Consider the following 24,314-nt stretch of genomic DNA (forward strand, 5'->3'; position numbering starts at 1 on the left):
CCTCACGACCTCTCCATCATGAGCTTTTATTGTTATTGTTGATTGACAACAAACAATTTCGGGGTTGATTGGGAAAATTCTGTTAGGGGTGGGCAGAAGGGGAAAACCTTTTGGTCTAGTAAACAATTGTTGGATGTTCAGACCATTTTCACTGGTTTTTATTGATTGTGTCCCATCCTTCCTCACTCATTCCACTTGCTTGCAACACTTCATTATTTCATTTCTATTGACCTGACCACAGTTGAGTAATCAATATGGGATAGATGGAGGGGGGAACAGGTGGTGGACACATCATCAGAACCTTGGGCAATACAACCTATTGGTTCACACACAGAGAGAGTTCATTCATAAATTAAATAAAATTCTTTTTTCTCGCCTCCCCCAATGTGCCTACACATCAAACTCAATGAATCCTGTTGATGATAATATATGGGACATGTTGTTCAATTCACATCCCATTGTCGTATAGAATGATCGAGTATTGGAACAGACAAAATCGATTGGGTGTAAGGAATGATGGTGCCCCTATCAATTATTGAAAGTATTCGGTGTTGGAAGGTCAATTGGTGTTCTCTCGGGGCATTTATCTATTTTTACTTAAGAACTTTATGTGGAGTGTTGTAGTATGGAAATGGGTGCTCCCCCCCCCTCACCACAGCCACTAAAAATTCTCATCATTTCCATTTCTTTGCTCAATTTTCTCACAGAGTAAGAAGAAAAAAAGGTCACCAACACTTTCTCTTTCCCATCAAATTGAGATATTTTTCTTTTGAATAATATTTGATTGGTTCTCAATGAATTTTTCATGAGCTATGTGTGTTATAATTTCTTTGAGGCTCACATGAAAATTTTCCCATATACCCCCATATTGGGAAATTCAGGGGAAACTTTTATCTACACTACCCACAAAAAGTTTCCGGATGTGCAAAAGTTATCCATTTTTAGGCGAAATTCAAATGTCTCTAATTCCGGTTGTGTATGACTGATTTTCAAAAATCTGCCAAATTTAGAAAGGTTCATTTCTCACCTTTCAAAAACTGGCAGATTTTTAAAAATCGGTCAAACCGTTTTTGCTTGACAGCCATTCTGACAAACCTACAAAAATCTGTCAACTTTACAAAAACCTTACCAAAATGGCTGTTAAACAATAAGGGATTGACCGATTTTCAAAAATCTGCCAGTTTTGGAAAGCTGAGTAATGTACCTTTCTAAAACTGACAGATTTAAGAAAATCAGTTAACCACAATCGGAATTAGAGACATTTGAAATTTGCCTTAAAGAACACGCAATTTTTTCTCATCCGGTAACTTTTTGATGGTAGTGTTCTTCTTCTAAAGTGTCACACCACATTTTATATTGTACTTTTTGGAATAAATAATATGCAGAATATGGGGGGATAACCCTGTGCTTTTGTATTGAATGGTGATGGTGTTATTATTGGAACATATCGTACGATGTTATGCTCTATACACCAGAAATTTAATAATTTAGAATTTCCCATCGAAATGGAAAATAATATCCGAACGGATGTTCTTGCAAAAGGTGCCTTCTAATTAAAATTCCCCACATATCATACCAAGAAAATTCAATTACAAAAAATCCCACAAAGGATGTCATGCACAATACAAGGGCGAAGTACCTAATTGAAGGAAACGCAGAAAACAATTTTAACCCACCCAGTCTTGTAGGGAATCAAAAAAGGATAAAGAATCGCCAAAAATATTCACCATTTTCCACTGGGGTCACAACGAAAAAAGGCAATAAAGTTTTGTAAAAATTCAAAAAAATTGGCCGCCATTCGCCATTTTGTTCATTTCAATGCATGAAGCATATGTTTCAATGCTTCGTCATGAGCTTGTCGATGACAGTTTGACATTTCATTTATTTATTTATTTTTGGGAGAAAATAAAAAAAAGCGTATTTTTCAGTTTAATTATCGTGGTAAATGTGTTTTACGTGTTGTTCGACAGTGATTTTTTATGTCTGAATACCTGAAGGATGAATTCCCGCACAGTTTGTAACCGTCTCAGTGAGCACATCATTGGTCGTGGAAAAGGTCTTGGGAAAGGTGGTGCTCAGAAACATCGTAAGGTCTTGTCCGTCGTGGTGGTGTGAAACGCAAAGGATTCCAGCGCAGAGGATCTCTCAATTCGTGAAAAAGTCATCTTCAAGACGATCCACGACCATTGTTTTTGGATTGCTTTGTTTTGTAACGAGAGATGTGCTCGCTGAGACGGTCACAAGCTGTGCGGGAATTCATCCTTCAGGTATTCAGATATAAAAATCACTCTCGATCAACACGTAAAACACATTTACCACGATAATTAAACTAAAAAATACGCAATTTTTTTTATTTTTTCTCAAAAAAAAAATGAATGAAATGTCAAACTCTCATAGACAAGCTCATGACGAAGCATTGAAACATATGCTTCATGCATTGAAATGAACAAAATGGCGAATGGCGGCCAATTTTTTTGAATTTTTACAAAACTTTATTGCCTTTTTTCGTTGTGACCCCAGTGGAAAATGGTGAATATTTTTGGCGATTCTTTATCCTTTTTTGATTCCCTACAAGACTGGGTGGGTTAAAATTGTTTTCTGCGTTTCCTTCAATTAGGTACTTCGCCCTTGTATTGTGCATGACATCCTTTCCTCGTTCAAAATTTATCACACTTCTAAAGAGAGAAAGAAAAAAACTCAATTCTGGTGCTTGTGAAACCTTCAAAATTAATTATAGAATATTTAATACATTAAAATCTATATTGAGAATGCATTTCCGCTCTCTACTACAGAAAATCCTTCATTTTTGTGAGCACTTTAAAATCAATTGCAACTGAGAGAGGTTTTATGCGTTTTAAAAAAAAATTCTCCATTAAATCTTTCAAAGCGTTGGGTTATGTAGGTAATAAATAAAAGTTCTAAATGTTTCTCTCGGCGCGTTTACACTTTTGGAATGTTTTTTTTTCTCCGCGAACACACGCGCGTACTTGGGTTTCAATGAAATACGTGACACAGGCATGAAATACAATGCTCAGCGATGTAAACAAATTTAGATGGTTAATCTAGCACAAATATTTCGACAAATTATCACACAATTCGAAATGGTTTGAGTATGGCCAATAAAAAGATTTTATACTACTCAATATACGTACGCATGTTGTTGCATAAAACGATGAAATTTCTGCTATAAATAACTAACTTAACAATATATAATAACTTTTTTTTATAACTTCAATTTTTATGGAAATTTCTGTTAAAGACTGTTGCACTTTATTTTGCAATTTACATTGTTTTAATGGTGTCTAAGGCACTAACTATAGATTATGATGAAGACTGAGTCCTGAATTCCCTTTTAAGTCAAGAATAAGTTTTCTTTTTTTAATCAGGCTCAAGTTTTTTTTTAACCAGGCTATGGTTTTTTTTAGTCTAGGTATAAGTCTTTTAAGCTAGGCTGCACAGTTTTCCTAAACTAAGCTTATTTTTTTAACCTAAGCCGTTCTAAGTCTAACTCATTTAGTCTAGGTTTAAGTTTTTTTTTTAGAATTAGGTTATACTTTTAAATTTTTTTTTTATGGTAGGTCAAATTTTTTTCAAACCAAATTTAAGTTTTCTTTTCTTTTTAACTAGGCTGAAGTCTTTTTGCCTAGGTTTAAGTTTTCGTAAAACAACTTTATTCTTTAAACGAGGTCTCAGTTTTTTAGATTAGTCTTTTGTGTCCTTTTAATGTAGGCTTTTGGTCGGGCTTAATTTATTTTTGGTCATTTAAATTTATAAAAAAAATCATCCGAATATGCATTGAACTCGGATTCAGCATATCCTAACCTTGAGATCTTTAATGCCTGACTTTGAAAAACTTAGACCCTACTTAATGGAAAAATTAAATTTTACTTTAAAAAACTTAAACGTGAGTTTAAAAAAATGGAATAAGCTGAATTTAGTAATGATCTCAAGTGCTTTTAAAGCTAAGAAGTTACCAAGTTAGAATAAAAGAAAGTCTAAGGGCTGCATCTACAATCATTCGGCTATCGAACCTCTATTACTTATTACCTTATAATAACATACTAATTTTCTCATTCTATGCCAATTTATGCTTATCAAAACTCCTACACAAGAACTAGGTTAGAATTTTAATAGGAAAAATTCGTAATTTATACTCAAAATAGTAGCACAGAGATGCACTTCCTCACAGCCGCAATTAATGCGTTGAGACAATTTGAATTTTATGCAAAATACTGCTGCTCTATATCTTCGTGATTATAATTACTGCTGACTTGTTTTCCTCACTTGCATTCTGTGAAAAATTACGCTGATGCTGAGCTTGGCGGCTGCTTATCAAATTGAATTTAAACAAAAATCTATACAACCATCAAAGTCTGTGAAATGCAAATTCTTTCCACGAGAACATTACAATTCTTTCGGGGAGGAAGACCTGCCAAGTCATTCTACGCGGAATTGACGAGCAGTCAGAACTTTATGCAAATTTCATTGAGATGAAAAAAATCTTTATCTAATAAATATTTATCATTGATTGCTCTTCAATCTACCCTTAGAACTGTGTGTGGGTGGTTGGGGGTAGTTTTAACCCCCTTTATATTGTGAAAGTATATGGAAATATGCGATGTTGAAGCATAGAGAGGAAAAACAGCGTGGAATAACAAATTCATGATACACGGCGCCTTAACTATCTGTTGCAAGTTAAACGAAAAAAAACAGGGAGCCCTTGGGAGGTAGTTGTGTGTGGGTGGAGTGATGAGGAAGTAAACTACTACAAAATACATCGATTGTGAATTTTCTATATAGAACATTTTCACCTTCAATGCCTTAAATAAACACTTGAGAGTAAATTTGCATGCCCCAACCAACAATTCAGAGGGAACAAGAGAGATAAGAATTTGACCTTTTTTTTTTCTTCTATAAAATACAAAAGCTCTTTTTCTCACACAACAAACTGCTGAAAATATATAACTTTATCTTTAATCTCGCCCCCTCACCTCTTAGGCGCTCTATTTCTGTTCATTTCCTTTGGTCAGTTCTTACTTTGGGGGGTCATTTGGCACACTTCACGTGGACTACTCTCGCACATGGAAAGGAGGCGGGAGCGGAGGGCTCCGGAGGTGGTACGGGAAATGAAATAAAAGGGATATATGTGTAAATTTTATGGCATCACACAATTTTCATTTTGGCCTTCGGGGCGCACGATGGGGCGCGCAGAGGAGCTTTCAAATAAAACAAAAAAAAAAGAAAGCAACAACGACGACTTCCAGCACGCGACGGGATCCAGGAAAAGCCTGTGGGGCTTTTCTGGGACTACCACGTCAAAGAACAAAAATTACACGCTTAAGATTTTCCCCAACACGGAAGCCAGCAAAAGTGGGAGGGAATATGGCCACAAATCGATGAGCGATGGGGAGTTGCATGTTCCAATGCAAATTGCCTTCGTCCATGGAAAATTGCTTTCTATAAATAAATTTTTTGGTGTCTCCCTTCTGGTTAAATTTGGCGAGTAGTTCGCGCGCGAGATGTTTGTTATGACTGCGGGGAATAGGACAAAAAAAATCACACACAGAGTTTTTTATTGATAATGAAGAAAACTCCCCCCGAAAAAAAACATAACTCAGACATTGATAAAGCTTTGAGTATTTTTATTTAGAAAAAAAAAACATTTATATTTGGCAATGACATTGGGTTTAGTTTCTTATCATTTTTTGAATTTACAAATAAATTATTAATTTTAGATTGTCTGTGAGGACCTTTATAAAGGATATACGATGCATTTTTTGCTCTTTTCTTGATTATTTGAAGAATTTAATTAAAAGAAAAATTGCTTACTGAAAAATGCTTTGAAGCATCTTTCATAGAAAGGAGTTTAGTCACAATTGTGATTTGAAGATTAAATGGTATCCTCATTTTTACAAAAAAAAACTGAACCGTGTAAAAATATGAAAAAAAGAAAGCAGATTTTTCATTTTTTTTCATTGAATTACCTGGGAAAACTCTGTACAAATATGCAAGAAATAAAACGCAAAAGCCACGCCCCTAACTTATCTCAGTCAGACTTTTCCTCTAAAGGCCATTAAGCATATGCGTCAGTGCTTATGGATGCTTATGCATTCAAAGATCTTATTCATGGTTTTTCATTCTCTAGGATCTGATGGGATAAATTCGCGAAAACAATGCATCCTTTATCTCACTCCTCATATGCATAAAACATATACTACAAAGCTGCATTTTTTGTTTTTGTTTCTTTATAATATATCAAATATCATCGATAGACGCAATGAAGCTTAAAACTTATTCTGCTTAAAAACAGTAATCATGTGCTTATGAGCTCAACTTGTTGTTTTTTAATAAAAAATATATTTTTTAATAAAAAAATATAACATTCATGGAAACATGAAGCATATGTTTCATGCATTTAAAAAATGTCATAATTAGAGCGTATATTGTTTGTGATTTTATACAAATCTTCAACCTTTTTTTCCAACTTATTCATGTTGAAAAATTCTTCTTAATGTTCTTTTAAAATATATGCTTCCTACATAATTTAAAATAACGAGAAACGAATAAAAACAATAAAAATGAATAGTCTCCTTTATTCAACAAATTGAAACCTCATTTTCCTTCTCAATCAACTTTTTCCAATTTAGGTTAAATTACAAAAAAAATGATCAGAAATCAAAATAAAATTCATTTGGGAGCATTTAGAAAATATTCTATTAAAGAAACTTTTTTCAGAAATGTCCCAAATTGGATGAAGAAGAAAGAATAACCGTATTATTGTGCATAAAATTCTTCTTAAGCTCTTTGTCTTGAATCTTTTGCCAAGATGACTCATCTCCGTGTAATATATGAGATGTCGATGGCACATAAGAATTTTGGCTGCTTCTATATAAAATAATTTTTCTGGAGATTGGAATGTGTGTGGATTATTTTTGGAGACTGACAGACAAACCTATCTCTCTTTGAGGAAATAATGTAGGCTACGAGGAGAAAGTCGAGCCGAGCAGCCAGTTGATAAGATTTTAAAGAAGTAAAAATACTCAGAAAATCATAATTTATTTTTTATTAATTTTTTATTAAATTAATGAAATTACATTAATTAAGAGAATAATAATGAAGGATTATTCCCTTTTTAGATTTCCATAAAATAAATTTTATAATTTTCAAATAAAAAAAAATCAGCGATAGGTTCCGTAAAGTCTGGAAACTTTACTCACCAATTAGCGCTTAATCTTTTGGCTATTAGTCAGAAACTTTAGGAGCTTAATTTTATTAAATGTTTTACACAAAAAGAATCTTTTCTTTTTTAAATTTCGTAGCTCCTTTGCCAAATTGAAGCTTTAGCTAATAAATAGATAATTTATTAAGGAAAATTCTAAGCTTAGAAAATTGATAAAATTTTAGCTCTCTCTCTCTCTCTAGCTATTAGAATCGCTAGAATACCTGACAAATTGCCTAAAAATTAAACCTTAATTTGTTTATTAATTCATTTAAAAAGAAATTATATTTTTAATACAAAAAAAATCCCATAATTATGGCCTTAGAAAAGCCATCAGCAGTTCCTTAGGGAGCCTTGAAAATATTTTAAGGATAGAATCAAGAAGGAAGTTTCAGCAAATTGCTTATGTTTTGGCCAAGAAGTTTATCATCCTCTGGAGATTTTAATGATTGATCATCTTAATATTCTTATTCGTTAAAAATTTCCTTTTCTCTGTACAAATTAAATGCCTCTCTGGTCCAAGAAGGAATTACTTTAGCTATATTTTAGAGCCTTTTAAATTCCTTTAAAAATTTTCTGATCCTTAAAGTTGGATTCCTGAATCCCCTAATCCTTAGAAAATCCCAAATTAATCACCGGAAGAAGACAAACAGACTGACTGAGCATCGGAACGTCCAAACTTTATCGTTATTCAATTTTCAATAGGCCAGAAAGGAAGGAATCTTCAATTTAGGGTATCAGAAGCATTTTTAGGACAATTCTTCATCCAAATGCATCCGGAAGATTAAAATTTTTATAGCCACAGAGCACAGCAAGGATATCAAGGCTACTGCACTCACTGCACTGACAGGAAGCCCACAAGATACATTTTTCTCATGAACTCAGTGTTAAGCAAAAAACCCACAGAGATGCAGTAAAAAGCGAGAGAAAATCTTACCTCAGCTATTAGTGGGAGTCTCAAGGAATTCCAACACCTTTTGGCAGTGAATCATGATAAACTGTCCAAATGCTTTTGCTATGGGGGATGCTCTGATGAATCCCCTCACTGCCACCGTCGTGAGATTCCTCTCGGCGGAACAGCAGCCACTTGCCAACACCACAATACAACAACGACGGATGGGGACATTTCACTTGGCGGCAGACTGTCGAGCATCCCTCGTGTGTTCAATGTGAGAGAATCTTCTCGTTGGGGAATTTCCACACGTCAACCCACCCCCCGTGGGGGGCGCCCCTTCCGCACACCCTTTGCACGGTGTCACGCCTAAACAAACTTGAGTTGCGTGGAAGGGATGCTGCTGCTGCCCTGCGGATGAGGGATGAGTATCTTTCGCCGGGATTTCTCACGCACTTTTCACAAGCACTTCATCAGCCGGCTTTTGCACTCCTTGAGATTCCACTGTTGGACTTGAGATTCACACACACTGGACGGCAACCAGCTCGCTTCCACTGCGATAACCAATATAAAAATATCTGATGGTGGAAAAATCGAGCGGAGCACATCCGTTTATTCATGCGCACCCCACCAACGTGCCACGTCTGCACCACGGAGAATTTCCGCGTCTGCTGCGGACAATTCTTTTGATATTTTCTGATCTGTTCATCATTTGTTTTTGCATTCTGTTGCCTCTTTTGCCTTGCTTGATGGAGGATTTTTCAAGAAAATCAAGAAATTAGTTAATTTTAATATTAATTTTATTTATACTTTTTAATTTAATAAAACTTACCTTCCTGAGATCTACCGAATCTATTTTTAAAGATTCTATTAACACTTGGAGGACCGAACATTTGGCACAACGCGCAGTATGAAATTGGTACTATAGATGCTAAATTCATCGAGATAAGTCTAATAGATTTTATTCTGTGCCAATTTTAAGATTCAAAATTGCGGAAGCGATCGCTCGCGCGAGTACCTGTTAGCTGTGATTTTTTTTCCTCCGAATATCAAAAATCAGACTGAGATAATTTGAAATTATTTATTCTCTAATTACGGCATTTTCCGCCAAATATATTCCCGATGATATCTCTTAAAAAAGGACAAAAAATAAAGTAATCAATAGATAAGAGTGAATAATACAAATTGCTTAAATGAGAAAGGAGAGTTAATTTATTGAAAAAAATAAAAATCCAAAACCTCGTAATAAATATTGTGTCCTGACTCGTAATGTGATTGTTTCAGAGAGCGTATTATGTAACTCTCCGAGTGCTGGGTGCCTGTATAGATCTTATGGGCCACCGAGCACTCGGAGAGTTACATAATACGGGCTCAGATATTGCATAAATTAGGAAAGATCTCGGAGCACTTAAGGTGATGTTAGCGGACGTAAAGAAGTGCGTAGAGGCAAATCGCAAAAAACTTGATTTGCAAGACCACAATATCTACGCAATCCTCGAGCTTCTTGAACCAGCCACTTAGAAATTCTTTCCAATAGATTCAATGGAAAACTTCAAAAGGATCGAGAAGGAGTGGGACGATGCCAAGCAGAGATCCTATATAGTAATAATTTCTTTTTAAATTATGATCATGATTTTCTTTTTAACACTTGGGGGACCCAATATTTGGCACAACGCGGAGGATCAAATTGGTACAAAGTTCCAGATGATAAAATATGCTCAATATTTAATTATTAATCAGTTTATTAAACAAGGATCAAAAGTTTCACTAATTCTTAATCTTCTTCAAGCATTCCTGCGCCTAATTACTTAATATTTAATTGAGAAAATCATCACTAAAAAAAATTGCGTAAAATCGATACAAAATTGCCAATTTAAACGACTTTTTAGCTGTAGTTTTGCATAGGGGAGACCGGGGTTAAAAAAGTCACTTAAGGGTTTAGAAAAAGCTCAAAATATCATATTTCCCAAATAAATAAAGCAAAATATCTAGCACATCTCTTTAGGAAATTTACTGCCCTACAACTCTTTCTCAGATCATTTTGTTCTATCTAGCTAGGAAATATGATATTTTAGGCTTTTTCTACACCCTTAAGTGACTTTATTAGCCCCGGTCTCCCCTACATAATTTAATATTGCGCCTGAATCATCAAAAACTTTAATTCTTCAAGTAAGTTTTTAGATACTTCCGGCAATAAAATTAGTCCACATTAATGATTTTCACCGGAAAATATGGGGAAACATAACCTCAAAACAATGGCTAAAATGTATGGGATTTTGACTGGTATTGAGTACAAATTTGATCCTCCGCGTTGGATTTCTGACTTTGACCTCAATTACCTTCCAAAGAAAAGACTTTTCTCGAGAATTTCTTTCTGCTATCTGAAAGTAATTAAAATTCCATACACATAGATGCTAAATTCTTCTAGATAAGTCCAATAGATTTTATTCTGTGTCGATTTTAAGGATTTTAAGGTACAAATTGGTAGCAAGTACCAGTAAAGTCCTCCAGGCGTTAATTCCATTATGCCTCCCATATGAACATCTCCGCGGATTTTCCTAGGAAATCACATTGGAGTTTACCCCTCTGCATGACACCCTGTGCGAAATTTAATTTTTTTTATCACTGCGGAAAAAATCCACATCTTGGAGACATTAGTTGAAGGGTGAATTTTGCTTGTCAAAAAGTTGGAGCTTTTTTTGCTTTTTTGCTGCAAATTTTGCAAAATATTTTCCTCTCTGTGTGCTTCTGCGTGGTTGATTTCCAGCAAATTCCTCACCACAAATCCTCAAGTCGGGATCATCAGGATTGAATTGCGGGCAGTTGTTGTTGGAGAGGCCGTGAATGCAGTCACAATGACGCGAAACTACGCAAAACAGTGCAGAATTTGCCTAGCTGAGGGCTCCCGTGATCTCTTTGCTTCTGCCTCCACATCTCCGGGAATTGGACGGTGCGACATCTCCGTGTCATCCGTATCACGCCTCCTGGAGAAGTTTCGCTTTGTCACGATGATTCAGGTGAGCCCTTGGAATGCATGTGAAGGTCGCTTTGTTCGCATCCCACACTTTCCCGCCAAATTCCTCCGTTTGCAGATTTCCGAGAACGACAACCTGCCCACCCTGATCTGTGACTCCTGCATCGTGGAACTCAATGTGGCGTACAACTTCAAGCGACAAGCCATCGATACGAGTATCTACCTGCAGCGGCACATGATTGAGATTGGGAGAGCCACTGAGGATATGATTGACATGAGCTCATCCCGTGTGTATCAGCCTGCTGTTGCTGCCACGTCCAAGGAGGAATCGCTGGAGGTGAAGGAGGAATTGCTGGAACCTCAAGATCCCATCCCAATCAGCTCAACTGGAGCACAGCAGCCCACAAATTCCGGCAGTCCAACCACATCTGTTGCTTCCGGAAGCTCAAGATCCATGGTGCTCGTCAATACTAACAGCTTCTCCACAATTGGGGCGGATTCCACCTCAGACAAAGATTTTGTGGAATCATACTTACCGCCCAAGAAACGTGGCCGGGAATTCCAGGTTGGATCCCCTCGGGAAAAAATCCCTTTTCTCTTCTTCTTAAAAAAAATCTTTCCTTCAGGTGCAACTCCTCACGCCCACCCCCTCTCCGCATGACATTGAAATTCCAGAGAAGAAGCCCATGGAGAAAGCCCCAACGGATCAGAACAAAAGTAATCGAACACAGCCACAGAGTAGCCCCAAACAGATCACCCTGAGACCCAGAACGTCACAGAATTACGCAGAAAAGGCACGAAAGTACCAGAAGAGATCCCCACCGGGGACAACGACGCGCAGCACGAGAAAGGTCCCGGGATCGTCAGTTGAGAAACCAACACGGCATCGACGTTTCAAGACGTCATCCCTGACAGCCCCGGCTGGACAATCGATAAATCCCGTTGCGATGGTGAAGACAATGCTGCGGAGCCGGACAAAGCGTCTAACCATTTCCTAGAGGTCCCTGCGTTGTTGCACATTCTGCTAATGTGTGTGTTCCCTCGTTGCTCCCCACCCCCAACGCAAGTACAACACCCTCCCCCCTTGAGCCATCCTGAGGCCTCCCACCCCTATGAGAGCGAGCTCCCTCTGTGAGATTTAGAAAAAAGGGATCCATTCCCATGAAGAGATTTAGCTAAGAGAATGATCCTCCGGAAGCTCCAAAGCGAGGATTTTTCCGGAGGGATCTTTTAATTGTAGTTTAAGAAGCATGCAATCCTGATTTGAGATTTTTTTTGGGAATAAAAACTAAATTATTTTGATAGTAATACAGGGAGGTTCCACAAAATAGCAGCAAAGCTTTAGGAAACAAAATTAAAATTAAAAAAAAAAATAATGCATTAAATTGCATTTTACGTCGTTTTATTTAATTTTTTTGAAAGACTTTTTAATAATTTTTGATTTGGAAAGAAAAGAAAAAATGTAAAAGTGCATATGGCGCGGTCTGTGTGTTCCTTATAACGAACAAAAAACGTTCGTAAACTGAACTGAAATCTCTATACATGATTTTGGATTAATTTTGATCAGTCAGAAAATATCTAACGGAAGAGATTCGATAATCAGAAAAAGGGTTGAGAAATAATTTCTCGTTTTGTAAGTTCTGTAGGCCTGATGAAGGTGTTAAAACTGTTAAAAATACTGTAACTTCATTAAAAGAAAACAAGTAGAATAACTTAACCTAAAACTTTATTTTTGGGTTTATTTACAAGCTTAGAACGCTTAGAACACACCGCGAAGTATTTTGAATGATATCTTTGTGAAAAAATATATATTTTTTATCTGACATGTTTCCTCGCATTAAAATAACCTCACTTTTAATTTTCGTCACCAAAAAATGTAAAAAACGCAACGTTGTTAGTTCTTTTCTGAGCTAATATGGGCGACAACAGCGACAAATTGAAGATAAAAATTTAGGTTAGGTCAATAAGTTAATTTTAAATTTCTAAGATGGCTGATACAAAAATATTTCAATAAAACTTAGCCCCTTTCTCTTTTTACTGCTTTAAATCTCCATCAGGACCAGAAAATGATTGAAAATGTAAAATAAACTCATAAAATATTTAATGAACATAGAATTTTAGAAGGATAAGAAGTAAAGCATAGAAAGTTGGTTTGGAGCTTGAGATTGTCAACTGAAAAGTTAATTTTTCTCTAAATTTAAGCGTTTCTCGCTTTTTAGAGTTTTCTTGTAGATTAGAAGATTTTTTATGACTGTTTTACGGATTTTCCTTGATATTTTATTGAAATTTTGGAAGAAATTCAATTTTTGTGAAGTTTTAGAGCTTTATTTTTGGAATAAAAACAAAATGGCGGTTAGAATTTTTTGAGATTTTCAACAGAAAAATGTTATCAAATTCAGTGCTATTGCTGAGTTTTGTTTTCTAATGATTAAAAAATAAATAACTATTTAAAATTATAAAGTAAGATTGAAACGATTAAAAGCATTGAGAGTAATAATGGTGTAATAAATTAAAAACAATACGTATTTTAAGGTTATTTATTTTACGTCTGGCAATCTTTCACCTTGATATTTTCATGGGAATGGAATCCTTTGTCAATTTATTTCTTTAATTTAATTTGAATTATTATCATAATCAATATTGTTAGAATGGATAGAAAACTCTGTAAATTTCCCAGAACGTAACAAAACATTAAAAAAAAAATAATGCTCCTAATGCACAATTGTAAGAAAAGAAAGAAAATAATGTTAATAAAATAGTAAAATGAGAATAATCATGAAGAATTTTTATTAAGATCATCTTTTTGAGGTTCTTTGATAAGAATTAATCAAGATTCTTTCTCATTTTCTTGAATTTACTCACTGATTCCCGGAAGAAACGTTTTAACCTTAAAAACTCATGAATGTAAAAAAAAAACTGGTGTGTAAAAAATGATCAAAACCTATAAAGGATAACAAAAATAAAGCATAAAACATAGTTTCCCACAAAATAGAGCATTATGCAGTAATTGTAAGTCAGAAAAATTAATAAATCATGCATTATTTTATGAAAAATTTATCATTTTTCACGGAAAATTGATTAAATCGGTTCTCTTTCATAGCTTTCACCAGCTTCGGAGAATTGTGCGATTTTTCCACGGACTCCCTCATGGAGAAATTCCAATGAAGAAAATTTTTCTTTTAGCCGAAGGTTGCCGAATAGCGGATTCTTTCTTTCGGTTTGAGAAACGTGGTGAGTGAAAATATGCATTTCTTTTCTTTATGTTTTCTTCGTGAAAATCCCTGAAAATCCTTCTGAAAAGTGTGAAAATCTCTCAAGGAGGAGTTAAAGTTCCCCCCAAGTGTGGAGGATTAGCTGGGAGATGGGATTTTCAGGGAGAAATTGAAGATGTGAAAATATAACCTCAAATTGTTTTGACATCTTGACTGAGATTTTGTCTGTTTTTTTGGCTTCTTGCAGTGAGTACCCAGAGAAAATGGGACGTGTAATTCGTGCACAACGTAAAGGAGCGGGATCTGTGTTTATTGCACACACCGCAAAGCGAAAGGGGCCCGCTAAGTTCCGTCAGTTGGACTTCTCGGAGCGACATGGCTACCTCAAGGGAGTCGTGAAGGTGAGTTTCTTCTCGTGGCTTTTTGAGGGGATTTCTTTGCATGTTTTTGACGGGGAATTGTCTTGATTTTTTTAGGATATTGTCCACGATCCTGGTCGTGGTGCCCCATTGGCCATCGTGCACTTCCGCGATCCCTATCGCTACAAGATCAGGAAGGAGCTCTTCATCGCCGCCGAGGGTATGTACACCGGACAGTTCGTGTACTGCGGCCGCAAGGCTAATTTGCAGATTGGAAACGTGATGCCCGTGGGTCAGATGCCCGAAGGTACCATTGTGTGCAATCTGGAGGAGAAGACCGGCGATCGTGGCCGTCTGGCACGCACGTCCGGAAACTACGCCACCGTGATTGCCCACAATCCGGACACGAAGAAGACCCGTGTGAAGCTCCCAAGTGGCACCAAGAAGGTCCTCTCGTCCGCCAATCGCGCCATGGTGGGTGTTGTGGCAGGTGGCGGAAGGATCGACAAGCCCATCCTCAAGGCTGGCCGTGCGTACCACAAGTACAAGGTGAAGAGGAACTCCTGGCCCAAGGTTCGTGGTGTTGCCATGAATCCCGTTGAGCATCCCCACGGTGGTGGTAATCATCAGCACATCGGTAAGGCGTCCACCGTCAAGCGAGGCACCTCCGCTGGTCGCAAGGTCGGTCTCATCGCTGCCCGGCGTACCGGAAGAATTCGCGGTGGTAAGGGAGATGAGAAGAAGGACACCGGCAAGTAAATGCATCTTCTTCGTCAATAAAATTCCCTACGAAAATTTTAACCCTTTGTCTTTTCTTTCTCCCTCTGCCCCTATACCCTGAAAAAAAATCTCCCGGAAAAAACCTCAAATTCACATTGATTAATCTTTTATTTTATATCAGCATTTTCTCTGCATTCTCTTGATATTCGTTACAAAGATTTTTCTTTTTCTTTTATCTTAAAGAAGATTTTCTTTGAGGTGAAAAGGAAAGTTTTGGGCGCTAATTTCTAAGGATTTTTTTTTGCTACTTTGTCACAAAATTGACTCAAGACATGGAATTTATTTCTTTTCTAATAACATCCTACAACAGACCAGAGAGGAATGAGATAGACACAGAGGAAGAGCCCAAAGGGGCTGATTTAAAACGGGATTAAATGGTAAATGTTGGTTTTTAGGATGTCTAAATAAAGCATTTTGTCGCTATATAAAAATATATACACATGCCTTGATTTTTTTTAAAGTTCTTTTTGTCTGTATTTTACCGTGTGGAAGAGCTCGAAATAATTTTATTTAAGAAGTTATTAAAGGTAGATAAATTGAAGGTAAAAGTTGAAAGGAATTCTTTGGAATTTAATATTTTTCAGAGTCCTGCACCTATGCGGCTATTTCTTATTTATTTAGCTTTCTTTTGAATTGTTTTATAGGCAGAAAATTAAGAGAAATTATCGATTAAAGTAATATTTTAACTCATTTTTTTTAATAAAATAACCATTATTGATATTATTATAGCGTTGGCAGACGCGAGAATGAAATTAGATTTAGAGACTTAATCTCATTCTCAGCATTAAGATTTAAATTTTGAATCTTGAACAAAAAAAAACTTCTAGGCAGTTTCTGGATTAAAGAAATCAATCCAGTTTGATGTTCTTTTCAGTTCTTTTTTTTTAAACTAACAAATTTATTATAAAATGTCTCAATCTAGTTTAATTAATTTGAGAAAATTCTTTCAGATAAATTAAAAATCAATATAAATTCTCATAAAGCTTTAGAAGAAGCATCATGCAGAAGCTTCAGATAAGTTAGTTAGGCTTTCTTTTTTTATTTTTTGCTCTTAATCTTATCCAGAGTCTTGAGTCTTGGCTTTTTTTTTTGAGTTAAATCGCTTAAATTATTGGCTTGTCCAATATTTTGTAAGCCTAAAATCCATAAGAATAAAAAGAAAATGATAAATTGTCCGGAACCTTCTGAGACAATCGAATAAGTTTAACTATCTTATCTTGATAAAATCTTAAGATATCCTTATTCATTCATTAAAATCTGAGTCTATCCACTAGTTAAAGACTCAATTTGAGATCTAATATTCTTATATCCGCCAAATAAAAGCCCAAGACTTGGAATCTGGGATGATTTTGAATTAATAAGTTCTTAAACTGAAGACTTTAAAATCAAAATCGATTTAGCTAAAACAGAATTCGTATAAGGGGCTAAATCGGTTTTGATTTTAGTAAGAAGGGGCCATTTGTGCTTTATTATAAGAGGGCTATTTTTTAAGGATGAAGTTTTGTTAAATACTCAAGGATTTACGATCTCTTTTGAAATTCAATGAAAACGTAAAAATTTAAAATTTTATTAAAAAAAAAAAGTTTATTTTATGTCTAAATTCGAAAAAAAAATCAATTTTGAGACAAAAGGTCTTATTCAGCGACCAATAAACCCTTGAAATCCTAAAATTTCAGTACCTACAAAATTCAAAGATTTCAAGGACTTTTTAGTCTCTGAATAAGGCCAAAAATAAACTTTTTTGAATTATTTTTACGTTTCCATAAAATTCAGAAAAGGTCGTAAATCTTCGAGGATTTAACAAAGGCTGATCCTTTAAAATAGCCCTCTTGTAATTCATCACGAAGGCCCCCCCCCCCCCTATTACTGATATTTTCTTGAACAGAACTGATTAATTTTTTATTTGAGCGAATAGTTAGAATGCTTTTAAACTTTGACTTACCACAAAGACCGAATTCAGCAGTTTTTCTTTTTTTTTTTTTTTTTTTTTAGTAAAATCTATCGCTCTCATCTCTTTTTTAATTAAATTAGTATCAAAATCAAACCGTTTTTTTTTTGTAAATTCTTTCCTAGTACTTTTAACAATTTCTTTTACTCTTAATGCATTTTTCTGAATATTTTAATTAAGCTAAATTAAGAAATGTTTTGAAGGCAATATCTCGGGAACGGTTTAAGTTGTACATTAATTTTATAAATCTTTCATCCTCTACGCGGAACATGAATATTTTATTTTAAAAATTTTTGTAACTTTTGAAATTTATATATTTTCTTATACATAGTTTCAAAACTAATCAATAATTTATACAAATCACTAAAAAATCATTAATAATTTTTAGAGGAATACGTGTCAAACAGAAGTCTGAATCATAATCCTCCCCCCTTTCCGCGTCTGCCGCCTTAAGCGCCCAGATTCTACCAACGGGGAGGTGCGGACGAGGAGTTGGATAGGAGAGGCTATTTGAGACGCATCCTATCCCTTTGAGAATCCAAAAAAATCTGAAAAGATAGAAATATTATTCTGAATAGACATTATTAAATTAATTTATATTTACCTGTTATGTTGGTTCACCTCTGTATGCTCGAACCCCCCCCCCCACATGCTCTCTAATTCTACTTGATAGATAGTTTTTCTTAATAATTTTTGGAGTATTCTCCTTAGCTTTATAATTTAAAATTAAAAGTGTCATTTTACTACATTGTAGGAAAAGGTAAAATTTCCCCTTCAACTAGTATTTGTTTTAGATGATTTCTCATGCGCATAATGTCATATTTTTGTTCACATGGATTTATTCCTAAAATATAACTAACTGCATTAGCAATAGCGAAAATTCCGCACATTATATTATCTGGCTGTCTCATTACAGAATGAAATGTAAGAAAATTTCTCAATGGTTTCAAATGTGGGTGCAATGCGCTTAGAAGTCTTTCTGCTTCTCTATTTAGAATTTCACCATTCATGGAATCATAATAATTAATTCTATTGTTACCGTTATAAATCGCGAGTGTCCAATGCCCAATAAAATTTGCATGTCGATCATAACTAATTATAAACTGTAGATGTTTTTCGTTTGGTTGAATTACTGGACATTTATCATTACCTTCATGATCATCGATAAATCCATACGTTGGATTAATTTTTCTGTAATCGGGATAATTTGCATGTAGAATATCCATAAAGCGATATATATGTTGCAATTCTACAAATTGATTTTGAAAACTTATATCTTCCACTTCCCACAAGTATCTGCCATTTTCATGTAAAATATTAGCTGGCCAATTTTGGTTTTCTACGTTATTAGTCACGTTACTATTTTCTGTATTCATGGGATTAGATTCAATTTCTTGAGAGAAAGTCTTATTTTTTACAGAATTTTTATCATCTGATGTATTTGTTAATGGCAAAATTTGGGTGATATTCGAAGGTTGCTTTTCTGGAACATTATCTGTTTTATCGGGTGATATATTTTCTTCTATTATTCCTACTGTACAATAAACAGGACGATGGTCAGAAAAATAACTATCATATATACCTGCGGTGAAATTATTTGACAAAATATTTGAAAAAACTATATCTATTTGACTATCATATTTCGTTGTGGATTGATCAGCATCCAGATTATTTTGCAAGCCGTACTGGTTAATGTATTTTAAAAATTTCTCATCTGTTTTATGCGAAGAGACATTAAAATTAAAGTCTCCAATAACAATAATTTGACTATATTTAGGTATTTTAGAAGAAACATTTTCAAATGATGCTTTAAATACATCAAAAGGAACTTTTGGAGATTTATATCCAGTAATAATATAAAAATTATTGTGATAGTTTTGATATTCTATAACAAAAAGACTTAAAGTAAACTTTTTCGTGAGATCAGTTTTGATATCTTCCGTTAGTATTTTAAACAAAGCGTTGTCTTCATCTTTCACGTAACAAAGGAGGCCTCCAATGTTTCTTATTGCATTATCTTGTCTATAAAGAACTTTATAATTTTTAAAACAGGGAACAGAAAAATTCTTAGTTGTTTTTGTTTCTGACAAAATTACAATGTTAAAGTATTTATACCATGAATCACAATCAATGTCTTTGAAATGCTTGTGCAATGAAATAATATTGTGATAACAAATCTTTACTTTATTTTTCTCAGGATTACGAATATCTTTGAATTGATCTTCAATAAATCTTTCATTTCTAAGTACTTTAATCACTTCCTGTGCTTGTTTTGCCGAATTTGAAAAATTAGGTTGAAAAAATTCACCAATTATATGCAATCCATTGAGTGATTCTACTCTGCTAAGTCCTACATAAACCATATCTATAGTTAGGCCCTCTCTTTTAGTATAATCAATACAAATAGATTTGTATGTTTGACCTTGACTTTTGTGAATAGTTAGAGCTTCAGCTGGAATTAGCGGAAATTGTTTTCTGGCGACTGTAGAAGAGTTTTTGTTACTCAAATAGAAAGTAGCTGTATCTTTTTCAAGTGGAATCAAATTAGGTTGCAAATTATTTTCTTTTATATAATTTTTAAAACGTTGTTCCTTGGCACGAGTTTTTCCAACTCTCTCCGCGAAGAATTCTAGCCAAACAATTGACACATTATTCGAGGAATCAAATGTTAGATGACGCAATACACCGGTTGCACCATTTACTAGACCGTCTTCAACATCCAAATTACTTATTATCATGTATTTTATACCCAATTTCAATTTCAATTCATATACTAGTCCTCCTGTATCTGTTGGGGGTCTATTTTGAATATGTATAAGATTTTCTTTTTCCCGTTTAGAACTTGTAGCTTTGTTCTCTACTATTTTATCCTTTGCAGTTGATACATACAATTCTCCTGGAAAACCGGCAATTTTACGTTCATTAAACGCATCTACATTTACACGTTTGTAAAACAATCTAATTGCTTCATCAGGGACTTCACTAGGGTCTTTAACAGTTCTAGATTTAATCAATGCTATATCTTCCTGTGTCATACGCCCAGCGGCCAAATTATTCAAAGCTATTGTAAATTCCAAATCGTCTTTCTGACGCATTATTTCAGTCAATTCAAAGTATTTGAATTCGTCCCATAGAGGGTTTGAATTAAAAATATTAGCATTACTTTTAGTTGGTGGCTTATATATGGGCACATCTTTCACTGGGTTTAGTTGATTTAGATCACCTACTATTATGACAGATTTTCCTCCAAAACTTTTATTGACTCCAAAAATTTGTCTCGAACGCATATCCATTTTTAGAAATGTATTAGATCCGACCATAGAAACTTCATCTACTATAATTAGTTTAACATCACGAAGTTTACAACGAATAGTATTTGCAACATCATCACTCAAACCAGTATTTGACTGATTTTGTGTAACTTGAAGAGCAAAGGCTCTATGAATAGTTGTACCATTTATCAAAAATGCCGCCATACCGCTTGGTGCACAAACCAAAACCTTCATACTTTCTGGATTACCGTTTGGCATATTATCATAGTGCGATGTAATCAACTGATACAAACAATTGATTACACGTGTTTTGCCTACGCCCGCAGAGCCGGATAGAAATATTCGAATTGGCAAATTATTTGACGTGAAACATTTATATATATGCATTACAATCTGTCTTTGTTTTTCATTAAGTGACTGCAATTTTTCGAACAAACTATCTTTAGATATTCTTACCGGGTTAACTAGTTTATATGATTTATCTTTGGGATTATCAGTTTTTTGATCGCGGGGTAGTACATCAATTTCTTGAGATTTATGTATTGGACGATTTCTATCGGGATCATCATCAATGTCAGTGTCATCGTCATTATCTCGATTATTAATTGCGTCTGATAGCGCATTTTCCGATACAGGAGAAAATTTAGCCCGTACTTTTTTAATAGCATCTAGATTTGCAAAATATTTTGCTTGGTGATCGCATTCCTCAATTTCGGTTTTTTCATTACGGAATGGTAAATACAACAAAATTTGCTCACGGTAATAATTATCCCCATCTTTCTCTAGATATCCTCTGTATCTAACAATTTTGGAATATTTTCTTTCTTTTGCTTCTATTTCGTCAACATTTCCGTCATCCGTATTACTTCTGCGTACTTCTGTATAGTCTGCTGCATATTCAATCAAACTAACGTTATCCAAACCTTTTCGTTTCTCATATTTATGTACAATGTCTTGTGCAAATATGTCAGTAGAATCTTCTGGAAGGTTAAGCAAATCTTTTTTTGGTTTCAATATTCTAGTTCGTTCATTAATTGGTCTAGTATTAATATAAATTGACCCTCTACTTGATTTAGTTATGGGAATCGATAGACAATAATAAGCTGCTTCCTGTGCGGACACCAATTTATTATTTAGGAATCCATTTCCATATTTACGCAATCTCTCTTCCAAAGTATAGTTTTTATGAACCTTAATTTCCGTACTTATATCTTTCAAAATTTTTGTGACTCCAGAGTCAGATTTTGTTACGTAATCTGCAACATATTTTACTAGAGCGTTTACCTCCAAGACTGGTTGTATATCCATATTAGATTCAGTGTAATTCAAAATATCACTATTATATGCATTTATGTTTACTTCTAAACTACTACGTTTAAGAAACAGGCGTGGACGCTTAATGACGCTTCGAATAGCCAATATATATTGCTGTCTTGTTATGTCAAGCTTAAATAGAAAGTCTTCAAAAGAAATATCTACAAATTTGATTGAAAAATTTTTAACTTCATTGTAAATTCTTTTGTAAATTTCTTTAAGTGCATTTACATCATTTAACTCTCTTTCTTCTTTACTAAAAGGTATTAGAATTTCCGTTCTATCCATTGGAGGTATAGGGAAGTTGAACCTACACATATTTCGTTTACCTTTATAACAAGTTTCCGAATGTTTATGCATTTGCTTTTTAATCAATGGATATTTTTCAGGATCCACGTACTTACACGTCATAAATTTTTCAACGTTCCTAATATACTTATCAGTGAATTTAGTATTTTCTTCATCAAATTCTGGAAAATCTTTCAACCACACAAGTTTGTGTGAATGCACACTTCCTCTCATTTGAAATTCATATCTTTCAAAAGAGTCAATAACGTAATTATCTTCGAAAGGACCGCATTTTTGTACAATATTTTTTCCCGTTCCATAATTTTTATTGGGATCAATTTTTAGCAATGCCATAAGATTATTATCTTTTTGAGTAAAATATCTAACACACGTTACAGGATCATTACGAATAAGAAGCGTTTTTTCTGCTTTTTCAAGATTCATGCTTTCTAGCAATGAAAGGTCTCGACCTGCATTCTTAGCCAAGTTTTGTAGAAGTTCTGGACAATGCAGTTCACTAAAAGTGGTTGTTATAAAGAAATGTGGTTTCCCCAATTGTCTAATCTGGGCAAGTAGAGTATTTTGTTTATCTGCAAGGTAACCAGGAGTTAGGGAGATAGTTTTCATATACCTAAAACCATCATCGCTTTCAATGAGTTTACTCAATTTATTTTCACTAAGGACGTCGGAAGCTGTAGTTGTTTCTGTTTTCTTTGACTTTCGCAATGCCGTGTTTATTGAACTTTGAACAGATTGTAGCAATTTTTTGTTACAACTGTACAAAACTTTCGTTGGAGTGCAACATCTACGATCTCTTCTAAGCTGTTCTGATTTAACTTGTTGATAATAATAAATATTTTCGTTTTCATATTTTTCACCACAATATATTTTTGGAAAAGAAAGGAATTCCAAGTTTTTATTAGCACTAGCATATATAGGTTTTTTCCCCTGCCCGGGGGCCATAATTTGAATTTTGCTTGCTTCTGTTACATACTCATTCAAATCCATTGCCATTATATCTTCATTTGGTACACAATCTCCATAATCTATAATATCCTCTATATTTTCTTGTTTATCTGAATTATTTTTGTTTTTATCACCATATTGCAAAATTTGTGACATTTTTTGTGTAGGCTGATCATACACCGTAGGAATCATCTGAGTGGGTCTATCATAAACAGAAATTTCAGATATTTCTTCAATTTCAGTTTCTTGTTCAATTATTTGCGTTGGTTTATCATACACATTTAGAAGTACTTGCGTTGGTATTGAATATACTGTAGGAAACATAGAAATTGAACCAGAATCTAGCATATCAGCCAAATGATTTCTCATTTCTTCGACTTGATAGCAAAGATTACTTGGTTCAATATTATTGAGTAGAGCTACACTATTTGCAATAGCGTGAACACCACAAGAATAAGTATCGTTTTGCTGAAACGTATTCATATATGTTATGGCATTACTCTTCTTCATAGTTGTGGGATACATTTTTTTCAAAAAATTTATACAATCTTCATTAAGTGAATTCCAATGCAAAGAATCATAAACTTTTATAGAACCATTTTCATGTAGAGTTGTTACCCAATGACCAATTTTGGAATTTTCAGTTGGTTTCAGAAATAGAATTTGTACATTTCTCTTGTACCTTCCCTTTGAGGTTACCCATTTAAGGCCTCGTTCTTCAATCAAGTGAGTTTGGAACATAAAATTATGCGCAAAAATATGATTAATAATTTCAATAAATCTATCAGTATGAGTATTTGTAACGTAAGTTGTCGAATTACGAATATCTTGAAAATTACGATACCTGGGAAAATTGGAATCATCCAATACCTGTTCTGTCACTTCTTCATCAATTATTTCAATAATATTATTAGTTTTAGTTATTTCATTTTCTGTATTCTTCGAATCATAGTCATTTACATCAACTATAAAAGGAATCTCTTGATTCTTTTCGTTATCAATTATGAAATTGGGATCGAGACTTATACCTTCTAACTTATAGAGTGGCTTTGTTATCAAATAGTTAATTGCTTCTATAATAATCCAAGGC

General features: G+C 34.4%; 3 protein-coding genes across 7 annotated transcripts in view; 2 read left to right on the forward strand and 1 right to left on the reverse strand.

Moving 5' to 3' along the window:
- LOC129792945 (beta-1,3-galactosyltransferase 5) overlaps positions 1-24,314 on the reverse strand; it is a 1,144,668-nt gene that overhangs the window by 201,031 nt on the left and 919,323 nt on the right. For 2 of the 3 annotated variants that reach the window (XR_008750863.1, XM_055832406.1), the window contains exon 1: positions 8,157-8,890. The exons of the other annotated variant lie outside the window; for it this stretch is intronic. The gene's annotated coding sequence lies outside the window, so the exon portion shown is untranslated. Of the gene's footprint in view, positions 1-8,156; positions 8,891-24,314 lie in introns of those variants that run through there. 3 annotated transcript variants of the gene reach the window in all.
- Positions 10,756-14,138, forward strand: LOC129792963 (uncharacterized). The gene is made up of 3 exons (XM_055832461.1): positions 10,756-11,128; positions 11,204-11,650; positions 11,712-14,138. The coding sequence occupies exons 1-3, from the start codon at positions 10,967-10,969 to the stop codon at positions 12,081-12,083; spliced, it is 981 nt and encodes a 326-aa protein (XP_055688436.1). The 5' UTR covers positions 10,756-10,966; the 3' UTR covers positions 12,084-14,138.
- LOC129792979 (60S ribosomal protein L8) lies at positions 14,262-15,457 on the forward strand. Of its 3 annotated transcripts, none has more exons than XM_055832484.1 (3): positions 14,262-14,316; positions 14,545-14,698; positions 14,774-15,457. In XM_055832484.1, exons 2-3 carry the CDS (start codon positions 14,561-14,563, stop codon positions 15,413-15,415), a joined length of 780 nt encoding a protein of 259 aa, XP_055688459.1. In that variant the 5' UTR covers positions 14,262-14,316; positions 14,545-14,560; the 3' UTR covers positions 15,416-15,457. The 3 variants fall into 3 exon arrangements, with proteins under 3 accessions (XP_055688459.1, XP_055688460.1, XP_055688461.1); XM_055832485.1 differs by having other exon boundaries at positions 14,288-14,313; XM_055832486.1 differs by having other exon boundaries at positions 14,297-14,474.

Source organism: Lutzomyia longipalpis, chromosome 3 (assembly GCF_024334085.1).
Source record: "Lutzomyia longipalpis isolate SR_M1_2022 chromosome 3, ASM2433408v1".
Lineage (NCBI taxonomy): Eukaryota > Metazoa > Arthropoda > Insecta > Diptera > Psychodidae > Lutzomyia > Lutzomyia longipalpis.

Coding starts and splice junctions, on each gene's coding strand:
- LOC129792963 (XM_055832461.1), top strand. CDS start 10,967: ATGACGCGAAACTACGCAAAACAGTGCAGAATTTGCCTAGCTGAGGGC. Junction 11,129..11,203: donor GCTTTGTCACGATGATTCAG/GTGAGCCCTTGG, acceptor CTCCGTTTGCAG/ATTTCCGAGAACGACAACCT. Junction 11,651..11,711: donor AACGTGGCCGGGAATTCCAG/GTTGGATCCCCT, acceptor TCTTTCCTTCAG/GTGCAACTCCTCACGCCCAC.
- LOC129792979 (XM_055832484.1), top strand. CDS start 14,561: ATGGGACGTGTAATTCGTGCACAACGTAAAGGAGCGGGATCTGTGTTT. Junction 14,699..14,773: donor ACCTCAAGGGAGTCGTGAAG/GTGAGTTTCTTC, acceptor TGATTTTTTTAG/GATATTGTCCACGATCCTGG.